General features: G+C 42.1%; 1 protein-coding gene across 1 annotated transcript in view; it reads right to left on the reverse strand.

Annotated features, from left to right (window-relative positions):
* The window catches only part of ESRRB (estrogen related receptor beta), a 131516-nt gene extending 114537 nt beyond the window's left edge, over positions 1-16979 (reverse strand). The window contains exon 1 of the mRNA XM_062575969.1: positions 16845-16979. Coding sequence (XP_062431953.1) covers positions 16845-16846 — 2 coding nt within the window. The 5' untranslated portion in view covers positions 16847-16979. The remainder of the gene's footprint in view (positions 1-16844) is intronic.
* Between the last annotated feature and the right edge of the window lie 497 nt (positions 16980-17476).

Genomic DNA, 17476 nt, shown 5'->3' on the forward strand with positions numbered 1-17476 from the left:
AAATGACTTATCAAATTAGGCAGTTCACCCGAGGCTTGCCCAATTTCCACTTCCAGTGCTTGGCCCAAATGCTTTAGATGACAACTGGGCCTCCACCATCAGCACAACATTTTCTTAATACTCATACTGAGGTTCCTTTTAATTCAATTGCTCTAACTGCCCATGGGAGTCACAGGAGCTAAAAAAATCACCTTTCTTAGCTTATGAATTGTCCATGAATAAAGTAGGAAGATTTCCCTGACACTGCACAAGCACATCTGGAAAACTTCATAAAACTGTACCAACAGCCCTTATATATGTAACATGCATATATTGTGGGATCAATAACTTAACTGTTGTCAAAGAAAAGAAAAATCCTTCCAACAAATCAGCATGCAAATCATACCGCTCATAAAATATAGCCTGTCAACAAAAGCAAATGCTTCACCTTTTTATGCAAAGCTGACAGAAAGCAGTTGAAACCTATCCTGCGCTGCTCAGTTAACCAAGTAATTCCATCCGGGAAGCAGATGAGTACCAAAACTGAAATTATAGTTTTCTACCACAGAATTGACTTGGCATACAGGCAATTTTCATACTGTTGATTAGCTCAACATACTACACATTAAGTGAGTTACATAAAGGAAAGCAAATTCTAAATTTTAAACTTGAGTCTGCATTTCAGAATTCCCTTGCAGTGAAGCATTTGAGCTATGTAAGTGTTCTCTTCCCTGCAAATGTTTTCAGTAAAGCTCAGTTGCACATCTTTAAAAAAAAGGTGAACACTAAAGGGTGGAAACATGGTCAAACTGAAAATGACTTTCAAATTCAGACTGCTTTTTCCTGCTGTTCGCTCACCTCCAGTGTTTATATCCTTCAAACAGTTGTACGTAGTTTTCATGTTCCCTTCTTAGTCATCACTTAGCCAAGCTCCACACATTTAGTTCTTTTGATCTTCCCTCATAAAAAACAATCCCTCCAGTCTGTTATCATTTTTGTTGTTGTTCTCTTACTATCTTCCAAGTTTCCTCTCCATTTTTGCTGCTGGTGCTCAGAGCTGTGTACAGCAGGAGCACTACCTCAGTGCGTCGTGTGCAGCTTCCGTGCACAGAAGCCTCATACAAAGGCCAACACTTGCAGTCCACCTGCTTTGCCCTCTCGGTCCATCATGCTACAACACCAGCTCAGGTCAGGTTTGCCACTCACCATCTTTCCATCATACTGTTTTGTTCAGTTCTCAACTGCATTCTGCTTATGTGATTAGATTATTTCCCCTTATCTAGATAGAGTCTAAAAGTAAAACTCTGTTAGAACAATGTTTAAGGTTGTTATATGACAACCCTATACTTACCTGTAACACCTGTAAAACCTGACCACTTAAAAGCAAGGAAACATCTAGCTAAGGACACCAAGGGTCACACTGCAAGCTGGTGTATACTGGCAGAGCTCCTCTGGCTTCACTGCAGCTGTGCCGGTTTATACCACCTAAGAAGCTAATCCATAAATCTTAGACTAGCCATATCATAAACAATCGCATTACTCCAAGAAAGTACAAAGAAGGGCATATTTCACCCCAACAGCTGCAGTTCTGATACATGAAGCCCTATTACCTTGATATATTCTTTTAAAGGATACAGCTATAGTGGATGTACTATCAATTCAATATATCTACCAACTGTAGCAGAATTCTTTGGTAAAGCACTTGCAATTGCTCTCTTGATAAAGTTCTAATTTAACAGAATTGGAATAAAAGTAGCAACTCATGGTGAAGTCATGGACCTACAGGACACCAGCTTTTGAGAATGATGAACAGGCTTCGTCAATATATCTATTCACAGAATCTGATTTTGACTAACCCCAAGTCCTAGCAAAGGGGAAGAAAGGAGGTGGCCTTTTCAAGGCATTATAGCAGGCAGGGCAGAGACAGACATTGGAATAAATAATTAAATACCCTAAAATCCTGCAAAAGTAGCAAGTCCATTCTCTGTCACATTGACACTCTCATACCCCTAACAGGAGTCTTGAATTCTGGCCTCCAGTGAAATTCTCTCTCTTTCAGATTGCAAAATTTGCTTAAAAAAACTCATTTGTTAACACTCATTCCTGGGTAAAGGGAAGAGGTATGAACATAGCAGTATCCAAGCCAAGATTTCTTCCCCAAACTCTTCCTGGAGCAATCCAACTTACACAGTACCACATGTAGCGTGGCAAAGCTCAAAGGCTCAAGTGTACGTAGAGGGTATTGCATTTCTTTCTCTGTGAGATTTTGGTACAACATTTACAGTTTAAAATTACCAATGAATCTCATCTCTCCTTTCCTCCACAGAAGGGTAGATTTTCCTTTTATTCAATACAAACAACATGCATGCATTTGTTACATCTGAGTAACATAAAACCATGTGGTTCTTCCTTACCTCTTTTCTTTAAGAGTTTGGGTTTTATAAATCAGATTGTACAAAAACAAAGTCTCTATGTAGCTGCAATGTCTTTTTAAGCCACTTCTGCTGCTGCACCCTCCTCACCCCCAGCCATTCATTCCCACGCTCATCCTGCCTCCTCCCTTGTGTTTGGGCATGTGTTTGTGCAGTCCAGACTGAGGAGCTGATCTAGGTTAAAAATGCCAAAAGGTTAGTTTTGATCCAAACTGACCACAAGCAAGACTACTGCAGGCCAGCTGATACAGAACTACCTCTGGAGGGGATGCGGCTCCTGCGTTACAGCGGCTGTGAAAGTACAATGGTAATGCCAGGCGGTTTCCTAAAAGCATTTATGTTTGGGGATATCTTTCTTTGAAAACTTCCTCTTTTGTGTAGGTAAATGATGACATGGTTGAGACAGAATGAGATGGAAAGATATAAATTGCTGAACTGAAAAGCATGATTCTGTCACACTAATACTTGCTGGTAACAAAAACCATCCAACGAGAGACTGGAGAAGCATAATAAATTCAATTCCAAGAATAGGCTAAGGGTGACCCGATCTAATTGTAAGTGGGGGGAAATATAATATAAGAGAGTTCTTTAATCTAGCTTTAAAAGGATACAAGATAAGACTATTCCTGGTCACTGAAACTAGACAAATTTCAGTTAGTAATGAAGAGTGAGATTTTGGTTTAAAGCAGTAGAACTGACTGTTGGAACAACCTGAACTGAGTACACTCAATACTCTATCACAGTGTCTTTAAATCAAGGCTTCATATCGCTCTAAAAGATGTAATCTGGCTCATTGAAAAGTTGCCAGATAAGTGCTGAAATCACTCTGTAATTTTTAATGGTCTGTGTTATGCAGTTAAGCCTAGAGCATCAGAGTGGTATGGGGCTGCGTTAAAATCTGTTTCGATTCGTTTTGGTACTTTAGGAGCTGTAGGAAACAAGACAAATGTGTACAAAGGTAGCATTTGCTTTTGACTGCTAAAGCCATTTACTAACAAGGGTTAGTGTTGTACCTATTATCCAATACTTTTTTATTCCCCATAAGCTTCAATTAAGAGGAATCACATGTGTTTTTCATACGGCAATTTCTGATACATTTACACTAAGCGTGCACTGGAAGCCTGAGGTCAAGCTGTGGTTCTGCTGTACAACACACACTCGCAAACCTGTCCTTCCGTTCTCACAAGCTCTGGCTAGCCAGACACTGTTCTAGCTTCAACAGAGCAAACAAACCCTTCCTTTAATTTCAGGTGAGTATACCAGGTTCCATTGAAGCAACTCCCTCATCGTGTTTGGGATGGTAGTTTTTTTGTTCTTCTCCACTTCTTTTCAATTTACTATTTTTCTCTATTGTTTATTGAAGGCCTCTTAAACCCAGATACTGCAGCTGGGCAGACAACTCCCCTTTGGTTACTGTCATACCAGGCTGTTGTTTAAAAACTCATCAACTTATCACCTCTGCTTCCTGCAGATCACTCCAACCTCAGCCTCAGCTCCAAAGACAATGTTAACAAAGCATACAACCAGCTGCCCCTTGGCTCTCAGTAAGGAAAATCTATATTGCCTTTTCTCCAAAGGGAACACACCAACTTTTTCATCCTTCCAGATTCTACTTTTCCGTAAGGGTGACCCAGGACTAACTACGTTCACCTCCTCCCTCACCTGGAAAGGCAGATAAGTTAGAAAAGGAGAAAGAAACTCTACATCCACTGAATATTTTCTAGCATTTTTTCTACTCTGAAATTAAACTCTTAAATAATCTAGCTGAATTCGGTGAGGTGGCTCCTTTTTCAAAATCACTTCCTGAAACTACTGATTGTCAAGGCAAAAATCTTTGATGACACTTAATTTTTAGAAAGTTCCAGTCATACTTACTCAGCTGAAAAGCTACATTAGCACAGTTTGGGAGAAGAGGAGACAGCAGCCATCAGGGTAACTGTGTTCTCAGTTTCAAGTAGCCAGCTCCAAAGAACCAGCGACTAAACCATGGGAGATGCAGGCTTCCACTGCACAGCACCAGCAATCCATCCATTGGGACCACAGTGATGCTGGCCCAGGTCACAGACATGGGACTCGCCTGTGGTGGCCTCTCGAAACAAACCCTTCACCAAATACAAGGGAGACAGAACGTCCCTCTGCCATCAAGACTCACTACCAGTGAGCGGCCTTGCACCCTGGCCTAGAAGACACATTTAATATGAAACTCAGAGTGCAAAACCTTTCCAATAGAAACACAATAAAAATTATAGAGCAGTTCAAAAGACTGATGGAAGGTGGTGATAGGGTGCCAACAAAACCATAGAGCTTACTCAAGCAAAAGAGGATTTGGAGACAGGATGCTTATCTCCAAGAAATACTGAAGAGTGGAAACAGTGAGGAAGGAACTTGGCAACGTAAGACAGAGCTAGGGAAAAGAAATTAAGAAAGATAATTTAAGCTGAACAACTAGTACAAAATCTCTGGTAGTGGAATGGATCAAGCTGTGGATCTGTCATCCCAGAGCTGAACAGTGATGGAGGAAAGCTGTGCAAAGTAAAAGCAAAGTATAAGATAAGAAAAAAGACTAAGAGCTAAGAAGCCTTTTCCACTTCCAACCACTATGATTCCCTACCCTAGAACAGTTGGGAAGCTTAGGAGAGGTGTAACTACTATTACGAAATATGCCATAGAAAATACAAGATCAACACCTCCTCCCGAAATCCAGTAGCATGTTGTTGATAGAAAGTTTTCCATATTCAGAAAAGGTTATAGGCTTCCCCTTTAAGGGGCATTTAAGTGCGGGAGTCTTTTTCTCTTCCTTCATGATAGCAGGAGCAAGCAAAAGAGGTCAGAGTCCTGTAACACCTCGTCGCACTCTCTGTGGTCTAGTTTAGGAGACTTAAAAGGATTCAGATTAACTGGGGTGGCTTTGCTGATTACACACAGAGAGGAAAATGACCCCGTGTGGTAACTGTTTCCAGGACAGCTGGTCCATTGGTGAAACACTGCTGCATTCCAGAAATAAACTCCTACAGTCAAATTAGCAGCTCGAGTTCTCTCTTCTCAGAAATGTGCCTTTACCAAAGTTGCAGCAGTTCCCAGATGAATGGAAACCAGCAGCATAAATTCCTGCTTGAGTCCACTTTTAAATAGAAAATGGTACAAAAAGATGTTTGTACAATATCAAATCGGTCTTGATAGTCATGTAATTGCCCCACATTACAGATGGGCTCAAAAAAGGTAAAACTGGAAATATTTCTGGCTGTAATGGAGAACTAAAAGTAGCATGGTTCCCTCCCACTCCAGGCCTGTCATGAGTTTATCAAGTCTGAGTACTAATCAGGACTTCAGTTTTAAAGATTTTGGGTTTGTTATGCACAATGTGGATGCCTTTTATACCCGCAATACATATACCACAGTTTGGTACCACTATGTTGGTCAGTACCTACCAATGCAGAGTACTGTACAACCATGTAATAGATTACAATTTAAATTTGAAGCAAAATAGGAGACAAGCACAAGGAATAATCTAGAAACAGCGGTGAAGAAACAGAAGAGTGGAGCTATGGTGGGAGAAGAATATCAGTGTTCAAAATACTTGGACTCCCTACCTATGTGTATTATAATGATCCCTTGAATTTCAAGGATTGGTTGAATGTATGACAGAAGATTCTCCCTTTTCACCAGTCATTGCAGTCTGCAGTAGTTTAATCTCCTCCCCACACAGAGGAAGGGCAACTCATCTCACCCTACTTGTAAAGTTCTCTGCAGATGAGCAGCTCTGCTAGCACTATGGTTGAACTGATGGATAGACCAAGTCAGCAGGAGGTGGCAGTAGCAAAGGCCAGGGTGGAGGGGATTTATGCGCTAACAGCATACAGAGATGAGAAAGTACCTTCATATCCTGCTTCATAGTGTCCCTCCCAGAAGGACCATCTTGAAAAACATAATTACTCACATGTGCATGAGCCAGCCAACCCTAGCAAAGTCATTCCAAAGGTGTAATATATGGAAGGAACAGAACTAGGGCAGAAAGCATAGTTCTGTCTTGCAGTGCAAAGATGGTCACAAAAAGGAAAGAACTCCCCAAAGTGTCTCCTCTTGCCCATTCTTTCCATCATGATTACCCTCAAAAGTCAACAAAAAAAATGCTCTCTTTTCTTCCCCTTCCCAAAAGGGGCAATGTCACTGTTGCCCCTTACCTGGCCTTTTCCAGCTCCTGAAAGACAATGTAGCCTTGTCCTCTCGCTACAGAGGTGAGTTATGGGCTATGAAACTAAATTTGCTCAGAAGCCCCAAGGCATTCATGTTTTACTGAAGACATATGCTAATCAGCAAAACTACACGAGACAGCTTCCAAGTTTACATGGGTTTACAGCTACAAGTTTACAGCTTACTGCATTAGAAAATGCCCACGAAACCCTAAGAAAAATCTCAAAACACCAATGTACTGTTTTCAACAGTAACAGCAATTCTTCAGTGCTGTGGGCTCACAGGGTAGGCATCAGACAACAGGCTACTTCATGAAACCACTGGGTCCATGAGCAACATGGTCCTTCTTTCTTACACTGGACCCTCATCTTAAAGCCAAAACATCTGGTACTTGTCTGAATGCATCCTCTATTAGGCAACCAAGAGCCTTGGGAACACCTTCCAAACCAGATGCTTCACTGCAGAAAGAAGGCACATCACTCCCCCTCACTCACAAACAGGAAAGATGAAGCCAAAAGCCACGGTTGAAGTTACAAGGAATAACTATCAGTCATCATGGCAAAGGCCCTGCAGGATGTCACAAAGCAGCTCCTATTTAATTCAGTAGACCTTCACTAACCTATGATACAGTAATGCAATCCTTCTCTGACCCAACACACGACCAGTGAAGGGACTAAACCTTCTGCACTTCCACATAATGCAGAGTAGAGACTTTTTAACTTGAAACAAGCTCACAGCTGCTGCATAATCTGGTCTTAAACACAGATGCCCCAAAGCATCCTTTAAACCATTGTCTCTTTCCTTCTGGGCCTACTTCTGCCCTGCAAATTCCACCACAAGCCTCACACCAGCCACACAGCAACAGTCAGAAAGAAAATATTCAGGAAGCACTGGTGGTGTTTAGCTCAGCCTCACTCCTTGGCTCCAGTCTCGTCTTCACTGCTGCTTTCACAGTGCTTTAGCTTACCTTTCCAAAGGACTCCCACAGCTTTGGGCATGCTAACAGTAGAAGAACATTCAGGATAAGCAAGATCAGGTGCCGCAAAACAGAGATGCTGCATCTTTGTAACAAGGTGTCATGCAAACAAGCAATTCAGCTACGTGCACACAGAGTGACAGCAAAGCTGCTGCTTCCAACAGAAGTTACGAGAACAGCCATACTGGGTCAGGTTAAAAAGCCAGCTAGTCCCATATTCTGTCTCTGATAGCAACCACCAGCACACGCCCAGGGAAAAAATGTAAGAAAGGAGAACGTTCTCTCCACTCTTCCCCTTGCTACACCTCTGCAGGCCTCACAACCAGGATCTTGGCAGCCTATGGCTTAGGCAGGTCCCTCTAGACCGTAGTGTGTACAAGCCACTGATGAGTCCATATGTTCCATGAATTCTTTGGTACTTTTTTGAATCCATACATAACTTTGCTACTGAATGATGCAAAAGCCAAATTCCACAGTTTAATTTTGTGTTATATGAAAAACATTTCCTTTGGTTTGTTTAAAGCCTGCTCCCTAGGGAGCACTTTAAGAGAAAAGGCTGACTACAGCATTTAAAAGGGGAAGAAACACATGCAAGTATAAAGTACAGTGAACATTAAGCAGAGCGCTCTGCTTAGCTAAGAAAGTGCAGTTGCTAATTTTGCAAGCAAAACATTAGGCAGATTTTGCACAGAAAATAAAGGACTGTGCTTTTTTTTGTATCTTATAGTTAAACGTACAGTAAGTAAAGCCACCTGCACTCAAAACAAGCCAGACTTGCAGCAGTACATTACCACAGATGCCTATCTTGGTTACCCTCATCTTCCCGCTAGCCTCTGACGTTGTGACTGACTGCCCTCCGGTAGTCTCTTCCTCTAAACCGGATTCTAAGCTCTTTGGGACACAAGCTGTCCCATGTCTAAAGGCAGCAGCCCCAGCAGCGGGGAGCACATCACGGTACAGACAACGAGGGCACAAGGGCAGCAACAGCCAAAGCGGCTGTTAACAACTCAGAGCTGCAGTCTGAGGGCTAGTTAAAAAGAAGTGGAAGCAGTCACAGCATGAGATTTATTAAGTCATAGATAATAATTTTACATGCTGTAACCCAAACAGTGTGCAGTTTTATACTGCACACAGTATAAAACCCAGTATTGTGAGCCTCAAAAGTTCAGCTACTAATCAAGTCCCAAAAATAAGTATAATAAGTATAATAAGTATAATAAGTATAATTCTTTTCTAAGTGATACTCTGGTGATTAATCTTATTTTCCTGTTCCTCCCATCCCCCTTTTGGGAGGAAGGGCATTGTTTCTTGCATGTTCCCTGAAACCTTGCAGTCTTTTAAATGAAAAGTGCAATTTTTCTCATGATCATTTGCTTTTCACATGATGGGGATGTAAAGTAAAATATCAAGTACAGCAATAAAGCTGTTGGCAACATCAAAGGGGCTGAAGTACAGAAATGATATATAGGGTAATTAAATGGCTTTGCAAGTTATTTGCGTATCTCTATATATAAACTGGCCTGACTTAATAAAGAAGTATTTCATAGTAGCTTTTTGCCTCTCCTGGCTTTGTGCAAGATTCTGCAATATCCTCCAAACAGTCCCAGAGCTTTCTGGGCCTCCTGACCTGGCTATGGGAAGCTGTAGAGACCTCTCTGAGATCCCTCATAGCACAGCATCCAGAAGGAGAAAGGATGCAAAGCACACATATGTACAAAGCAGATAGAAAAGGAGATGGGGAGCCTGATTAGCAAGCTGCTCCTTTAATTCCAGAGCCCAAAAGATCCCAAGTCTTGCAGTCATCAGCAATGGTCCTAAGTCTAAGAGCCAAGTCCAGCTTGCAAACTGATTACGTCTGGTGCCTCAGGGAGAACAGCAGGGCTTCCCCCGGCCCAGTGCACTGCAAGGGCCAGGCAGAGTCCTAGAGCCCAGGAACAGGCAGGAACATGTGCCCCCTCCCCCAGGGTCACTGCTGCAGAAGCATGCCACAGATCCTTAGGGCTGACTCTCCATCTGCTCTTTGGACACCTGATTCACATATCTATAGGGGTGATGTAGCCAAGCAGACAAAAAGCACTGCTCCCCCAGCAGCTCCTGTAGCGGGTGGGTGCTGCATCCTCTGCTGCCCTGGGGCCAGAGTGGGATGCCTGGCTTCCCAGGGCAGACCTGGAGCTTCAGTGCAAAGTGAATGGGGTGTTTCATAAGCCAACCCCCCTCCCAGGTGGCCAGAAATTAGCACCAAACTCACAGGCTCAAAAGAGCTAAACCACCTTATTCTAATTTAGAAGCAAGTCCACCTGGGGGGCAGAAATAACTGCAAATTGGCCAGGAAGAGAGAAGATAGGAGAAAGATGGGAAAGACAGTGGCCCTATGACATTATAGGCTGAGATCACAGAATGCTGCAGACCAAGACACTGCCAGAAAAAATGCAGTCTTGTAACTCTCATGAGCTGCCCATTCACGGCCAGTTCTCCACTGCACGCTATAAAACCATTTCCTCATGAACAGACAGACAAGCGGTAAACTCAACACATGTCGAGCACAGCACTTTTCTGGACTGGGCTAGCAACAGAGCAGCTCTTCCTTTGCACTCTCCTAGGTAAACACAGAATATTTCTGCTACAAAGCGCCTCAAAGTGGCAAGAACAGCATTATCACTTCAGTGCTGTTTCCTGAAGGATCAATAAGCCAAGACAATCAATTCTTCTGGCTGGTCCTTATTCCCCAGGAGAAGCTGGGACTCTCAGTCACCATCATTTAACCCTTCACAGCCACAGCAGCAGCCCCATTAATTTTGTCCTCCTTAAACACACATTCTGTAAGACCACGCGCCAGAAGCGATTACAGAGACGAAAGCCACATAAGCAAGAGACTGCAGGGAGGTCTGGCCTGTTACTTCAGCACAGCACGTCCAAATACTGCTCTGTGAGCACACGGAGACACATGCTTGGTCTGGCATCCTTGCACGAGATAGACTGCCTCACAGAAACCATAGCTTCAGCTCTCTATCCCCCACCGTCTCCGTGCAGGAGGACTAAGGCATTCCCAGAGCACCAGCTGACGCTCACCGAAGGGGACTGCATAGGCAGTAGATGGCATGGAGAGTCAGTATAGAGGGCCACAGGACTAGAGCCTGTTAAGAGACATATAAAACTGAAGTTTAATCCTGGATAGCGAGAAAGCAAAAGGGATGGCAAGAAAACTCAGGAAGAAGAGAAAGAAGTCATGTGATTATTCATACTGTTAAGGAAAAAAGAAAAAAGGAATAGGGGCTATTAGGGGCAAGACATAGGACTGTACCTGGAGTCTGCAGAAACACGAAGCATTTTGCTGTGATCATGCAATTCTCCATAGCTCATGGAGGACAGGCAAGCGTGATCCCTATCTAAGATACGTAAAACATAACATCAGTGAAGGGACTCACTGAGGCTGAACAGGGAGTCTGTATCCAGGCTGGAATTAAAGAGCAACAGTGAAACAAATAGCCGGATATACAGCATTTAAACTGTACCTAGAAGTTTCCACCCACTTAAAAAACAGTGGCGTTTGGGATACGCTCCTAGGTCTATCAGGGGAAGCATTAGAGAAGATGCTGATGCAAGGAGTTCCTTCGCAACCTGTTTCACTTGCGAATCCCGGCCTTCCTCCCCCACCTCAAGGGCAGCATCTGCCAATGGTTACAGCTTGTGCTGCCATACTCTCCGGGCTACACACTATAGGTCTGTGAAGCGTGACTGAGAAAATTATATTCACATGAGCTCCTCTCCACTCTACTTGAGTTCACATCACCACTGGAGAAAGGTTGAAATCCCCTGTACTAGGCCATGGGGACATAATGCAACAGGGAAGAACTTACCTGAAGGGAAGTAAAAAGAGCTCCTGATGAGCTCCCTTCAACTGCAATTTTAAAAGGCTCAAGAGACCTGTGGCAAAAGAAAGGCCTGAGAATGGAGAGCAAAGCAAACAAAAAGCAAGCCGTCTGGCAGGCCTGATGGCAGATGTATCCTCTGTTCTCACCCAGAAAGTCACCCTTTAAGCCTTGTGAGCTTTACAGAAATGTCAGCGGAGTACCTGTGTCTTAGTACGCAGCTACTGATCTTTTACTCAGCACTACTACAGAGAGGTGATCACGGGACTGGGGAAACAAGAACTTTTGGAGTGCATTTCCTGCTGATTTGGTAAACAATTACAAAGAGAGAGGGAATCCATTCCAAGAGCAGGGTGAAACTCTTATGAGCAGGATCATTCACATCTCACATGCACAGCCTTAATGAATAAAAATAGCTGCTTATGCTTCCCTCTCATACACGTGCGATTCAGGCTCTGTAACTGGACAAATGCTTTCCAGTCTCCAAATAACAAGATTTAGTTGCAAGTTTTATCCCATCTGAGAGAGTAATTTCCTTTAAAGACAACAGCATTTTTTTCTAGATACTTTGAGCATTCTGAAACTTTAAAAGCCACTTCCAAGTCACCGTGGCAACTAAACTCTGTTTAGTGCTTTTTTTTGTATCTGCCAGTATTACAGAAGAAAAAACTACACTTGCTACCCATTTCAAATACATGCAAAAGGTATACTCTGACTGATGTTACTACTTCTCAGTGGGTCCCAGGTACAGTGCACAAAGAGAAAGGGGCCTCAGGCACTGATGTCAGGTCACAGTTTTAAATAATTTTAAAACTAGGACAAGGTGCCATTTCATACCCTAAGGTGCTGTACCCAGGTAAAAACACCACATTCCACGTATAATGGGATGACCCTCAACACATTTGGCTCCAGAACCAAAGGGTAACTTAGTTTTTTCCATAGTCAAAGTTTACAGCCTGGGACTAATAAGCCTGGAGCTTCATCACAACACAAGTCATCAGGCTCCAGTTCAGACCTAGCACGAGGGACAAATCCACTGTTAGTTACACTGGGAGTAAATTAGCTCTCTACTCATCTTACCAAAACTGGAAGACCTTCTTGGTGGCTTCTTGGTGCCAAATGTATTTGAAAAGCAAAACAACAAACTGGTGCAACTCCTTGTCACGAGCACAAAACCTCTCGGTTCCAAGCTGTGCGCCCGTGTCAGTGATTTGCAATCGTTGCCATGGGCGAACCAGCCGTTTGGGATTTATACAAGGTTTTCCTCTGTAGATCTTAGAGCACTTTTGATAGCAGCTATGTATCACTCTACAGGCAGGGAAATAGAGGAGCACGGAGCTGTGACGTGCTCACGTGAGTCAGAAGACGGCAGGCAGCACAGGTTTCTGTCCCGACTCCTTCTTGGGTCTCCTTACAGAAAGGGGCGACCTTACAGAAAGCTTTGATATTGTGCAGTTCACCACTTCAGACTGATTTTCTAAGTCCAAGCTCAGGCAGAACAGCCTGGTGCTGGCCAGCCCGTAGCACGCCAGCCCTGGCAACACAGAGACCCGGCTGCCGGTGGCCAGGACCACTCTTCCAGTGACAGCAGGTTCAACCCAAGCGTCTTTGGTGACCTTGTCACAAAAGCAATGCGGCATCAGTTTGGACAATCATTTCTGTGGCAGCAAATCCAGTTTTCCAACTATATTATTTGACCAAAAAAAACTCGTGCCAAACTGAAGAAAAAAGCCTCATAAGATACCAGTCTACTGAAGAGAAGTGGTACAATGTAGGTGACCCATTGACCCATACATACTCCCCCCCCGCCTTTTTTCAAGGAGAGGTTACCCAAGAGTTAAATAGGAAGAAAAATAAAATGTATTATAAAAGATAATAAATCAGGTCTTCCAGGCACTAATAAAAGACAGCCCACCCTCCAGCCCTCCCCATTTAGATGAGATTTAGAGTTTCTATTAGGCCTCTGCATGCACTCCATGCATCCCGCTTTGTTAAAGGAGAGCATTTTTGAAGCATCACTTGACTTTGTTTTAAATATCTCACTGCAGTTTCCATTTTAGCTCTGTGAGATGATTTTTTTTTCTTCATCAAACTGAAGTTATACAGCAGTTGAAAATGCTGATCACTTAACTGGTTTTTCTCTCTCTCTTTTTTATTTTTTCATTTTTTTACCTCCCCCCTTCCTCTCCACAGCAGCCCTGAGGGGTTTTAACTCTTTCTGCAGCACTGAAATCCTGCTTTTGGAGTTCAATGTTTAACTCGCGCTGGGAGACTCATAAATATTCGAAGTCACTCTTTCCCTCTCTGTTTGATTAGGAAATGAGCCTTTAACTCAATGTAATCCCCAAGCCATTAACAAAAAAGCCCTCAACAGCTCCACTATTAGAATTTCACTCCTAACCCACAGAGGATTGAATTAGATTAACATAACTACCCGCAATCTGAGTTTATTTTCTGTGCCAGATAGAAATGTGTCTTCAGGAAAGCAAAAGAAGAGAGCAGGAGAGCAAGCAGAGCACAATGAAATGTAAAACCAGAGATGAGAAATAGGTGGACAGATGCACAGGTGAAACATGAAGGAGGAGACGGGGGGATGCTCAGTCTTTAACAGCGGCTGCTGGCTTTGGGAGTTTTATTCGGAAGGCCCTGAAAACCAGATTGTTTCAAGACGACTAGTTTCCTTCCTGCCGGTGTTTACTCCACGTTCTCGGGACCAGCAGCTAACACCTGAGCGTGCTGCGCTCCAGACACCTGCGCAGCAGATCTGGCACAGGTTTTATTTAGAACTCCCAGGAGTGCCGTTCGCAGCCGGGGAAGGAGGCGCGGGAGAGGGAATCAGCACGTCAGTGCTGCTCTCCCTCCGAGGCGCAGGCAGGCAAGGACGGAGCAGAAAGGTTTTTCCTTCCTAAAAAAACCCGTAGCAGCCCTGTGACAAATTACACTGGAGAAGCCAGTTTGGAGGTTAATAGGTGCTTCATCCACACAGAAAAAGTCATTAGTGAAGTAGATGCTAAACTACAAAGGCTTCCTTCCACATAACGCGTCAAAGTTTTTACCTAACCGCAGATAAAACGCCCCCAAGAAGCGATCCCGTAACGTGCTGATTGGTAGATTCCACAGCAGTAAATGATTTTTTTGCCAGATGAAGTAGTAACATCAGGAGTCAGCAGGCTGAACCAGGCAACGACCCATATATAGTTAAAAGAGAGGGCTAAAGTCCAGCTGTTAAGTGGACATAACTAATAAATAGTCCAAAACGCTCTTCAGACTAAACCTTCTCTAGCTTTATACTTTGCTCTTTGGGAGCGATATACTATAATATCCCAAAGAATAATATACTTTATTCTTTGGGAACACTTGGATCTCTGCAAAAATGTATAGCAAATGCGTTTTTGAAGTAATTCCCAAGTGTAGTCATGCTGATATTTCTGTATATGCAGGGGAGAAAAAGATTCAATTCTTGTATTTCAGGTGCTAAGATGTCTCTTGGTTTTCAATTTTGAGGGGGACCTCAGAGCAGCCATATGACAGACTCTTTGTTAGGTACAGAATCAGCAGTTTTATGTCTTTAATGCTTTTCAGAAAATCTGTTCTTCCTGTAATACACATTACAGTTGCATTGTAACAGGCAATAAATGTAATATTGTGCCAAAACAAATGGAAAGGGGACTTAAAAAGGAAAATATTTTAATTATTTAAGTAAAACAAAAAGATTTACTAATCAAAATGAAGCTTTCTACAGTGAGAATGGTCAGGCTGACAGTTTTGTTTTATTTGAGGGAAGGGGTACTTCAGAGCAAGCTAGGTATTGCAGTGATCATTTTAGGCATTACTCGTGTGTGTAAATTCACTGTGTTTATCAATATTGTCCCTAAAGCTTTCCTTCTATCTACAGTTCTGGCTGAAAGATGGAATATTTATATCAATGGTTAAAAACATTAGAAGAATTGATTTGTAAAAAGCGTTTTTTGTTTCTAGAACTTAAGTTTAAAACTTTGACAATTATAAAAAGCACATCAAAGAAATATAGATTAAAAATCTTAAGAACAGACTACTTGTCACTTTTCTACAGTCAGCCCGATCAATTCAGCTGTTTTCTATTTCTTAGGACCTGATATTTTAACTGTGAGATAGCTCTAGTTTTTATTATCCTATTAATAATTTTATTAGACACTTGTTTCATCCAAGTTACTTTAAAATTAACTTCCTTTTATTTCTTTTTGCTTTCAAAGTGGTAAATTGTGGAAGTAAAGTTACTGAAACATGTATTTCATGAGCAAATTATATTAAAAAACAAAAGTAGAAATTGTAGTGTTGGCGTTTGGGGGCAGAAATTTTGAATACGAGAAGTGTTAAGGAAATTTCGTAATAACATTTTTTCCTATGCTTAAAAATAATTACAAACACCAATTTCTGTAAAAGATATGCTAACCTCTGAAGTCAAAATAAGGAAAATGAAAAACTCTTCAGTTTCCAGTGTTTTGACAAAAATGCTACACTAAAAGCTATTAATAAAAACCAGATTCTGAATAATTATTAAGTCCTCATAATTACAGCCTCTCTTCATGTTCCTTTTAGCAAAAATATTCCAAAAATGCATCATTTTTCAAGCCATTTTGCATTTTGGCTATTTCGAAGCAAACAGCTTGCTGGCAATTAGGCGCACAGTAAGTTCCTCCTTTGACTGCCACTGTGCCGACTTTGCAAAGACTGGCACCCCTCTTTTGTCATGGAAGAGACTTCAGTTGCTTTGGGACTTTTAAAATTAAAAAAACCCCATCAACTGCTTAATGACAAATGCATTTAGTAAATAGAATTTCATTTTTATCTCTCTGCTAGAGAAGGTTTGATATGAGGGTTTTTTTCTTTTCTTCTTTTTCTTTTTTTTTCTTTTTTCTTTCTTTTTTTTTTTTTTTTTTTTTTTTTTTTTGCTAAATAGAGAAAAGGGTGTCACTTCATTCTTTTAAGTTAGGGCTGCTGAAGTTTCCAGGTTTGCCTTTCCCAGCATGGGATAAATAGCACCTGTCCTTGGTAAGCCCTTAAGCAGAGTTACGTTATACATTGACCTTTTTGGAATGCCAGCAAACCTGACCATTTCTATTCCCAGAATGATTCTGTTCTGCTCAAACTTTAATTTGATTATTTACAGAGGAAAAAGCAACCTTCCGATAGTGAAACTGCCTGATTTCTATAAAGTTCTGAAAGCAACTCCTCTCCTTCTGGGTCACACTGACCTTCCTTTGACAGTGTGAAAATAGAAAAAAAAAAAATTCCTTTAACCACAGCAGTGAGATGCTGCCATAATTTTAAGCCAGATAAAAGGATTGGTGCAGAGGAACATTTGGATTCAAAAAAACACCCCATAAATACAATAAAAGGTAGAAGTTCAGTACTTACATGCTGTGGGCTGAGAGATGAAGCTTGAGGCTGGAGTAGAATTTCCCTCACCCTCAGGTGTTTCTAATTGCTGATTAAATATCTTTTGGTTCCGCCTGCACCAGCCGACAGTCCCCTCTGCGTCTCTGCCTCTCTTTGTGACTAGGACACAGTACTCCGAGTCCCAACCTATAAATAGATCCCAGCTCTGTGATTGATATAACAGGCAGCTGACAAAAAAGAAAAAAAAAAAGAAAAGAAAAAAAAAAAAGGAAGAAAAATAACCAGGTCTTAAGCAAAGCAGCAGAAACCAGGCTTTTAACTCCGCACTGTGCCCAGGGAGGAGTCCCCCACTGTCACCCATGGGCATCAGAAAGAGAAAGTGCAAGGCAATTACTTTCCCAGCAGCATTACAGCAACTTGAGGCATTGTAAAGTGAGTGAACAAAATTCAATGCACAAAGAAGGAGAGGAAAAGCACAACTGCCAGATTGCCTCCAACTCTTCTGCACTTTAGCAGAAATAAATGCAATTTTGAAAACAAGTTCAGGATTCTAACAGAATGAGAGAAGAATTCAGAGTTCTGGGGGTTAGTCCACGCAGGTTTGTATTCTGCTGCAGAATCAACTGAGACTAGCAGGAAGGTTAGAAACT

The sequence above is a fragment of the Rhea pennata genome, chromosome 5, assembly GCF_028389875.1.
Source record: "Rhea pennata isolate bPtePen1 chromosome 5, bPtePen1.pri, whole genome shotgun sequence".
NCBI lineage: Eukaryota > Metazoa > Chordata > Aves > Rheiformes > Rheidae > Rhea > Rhea pennata.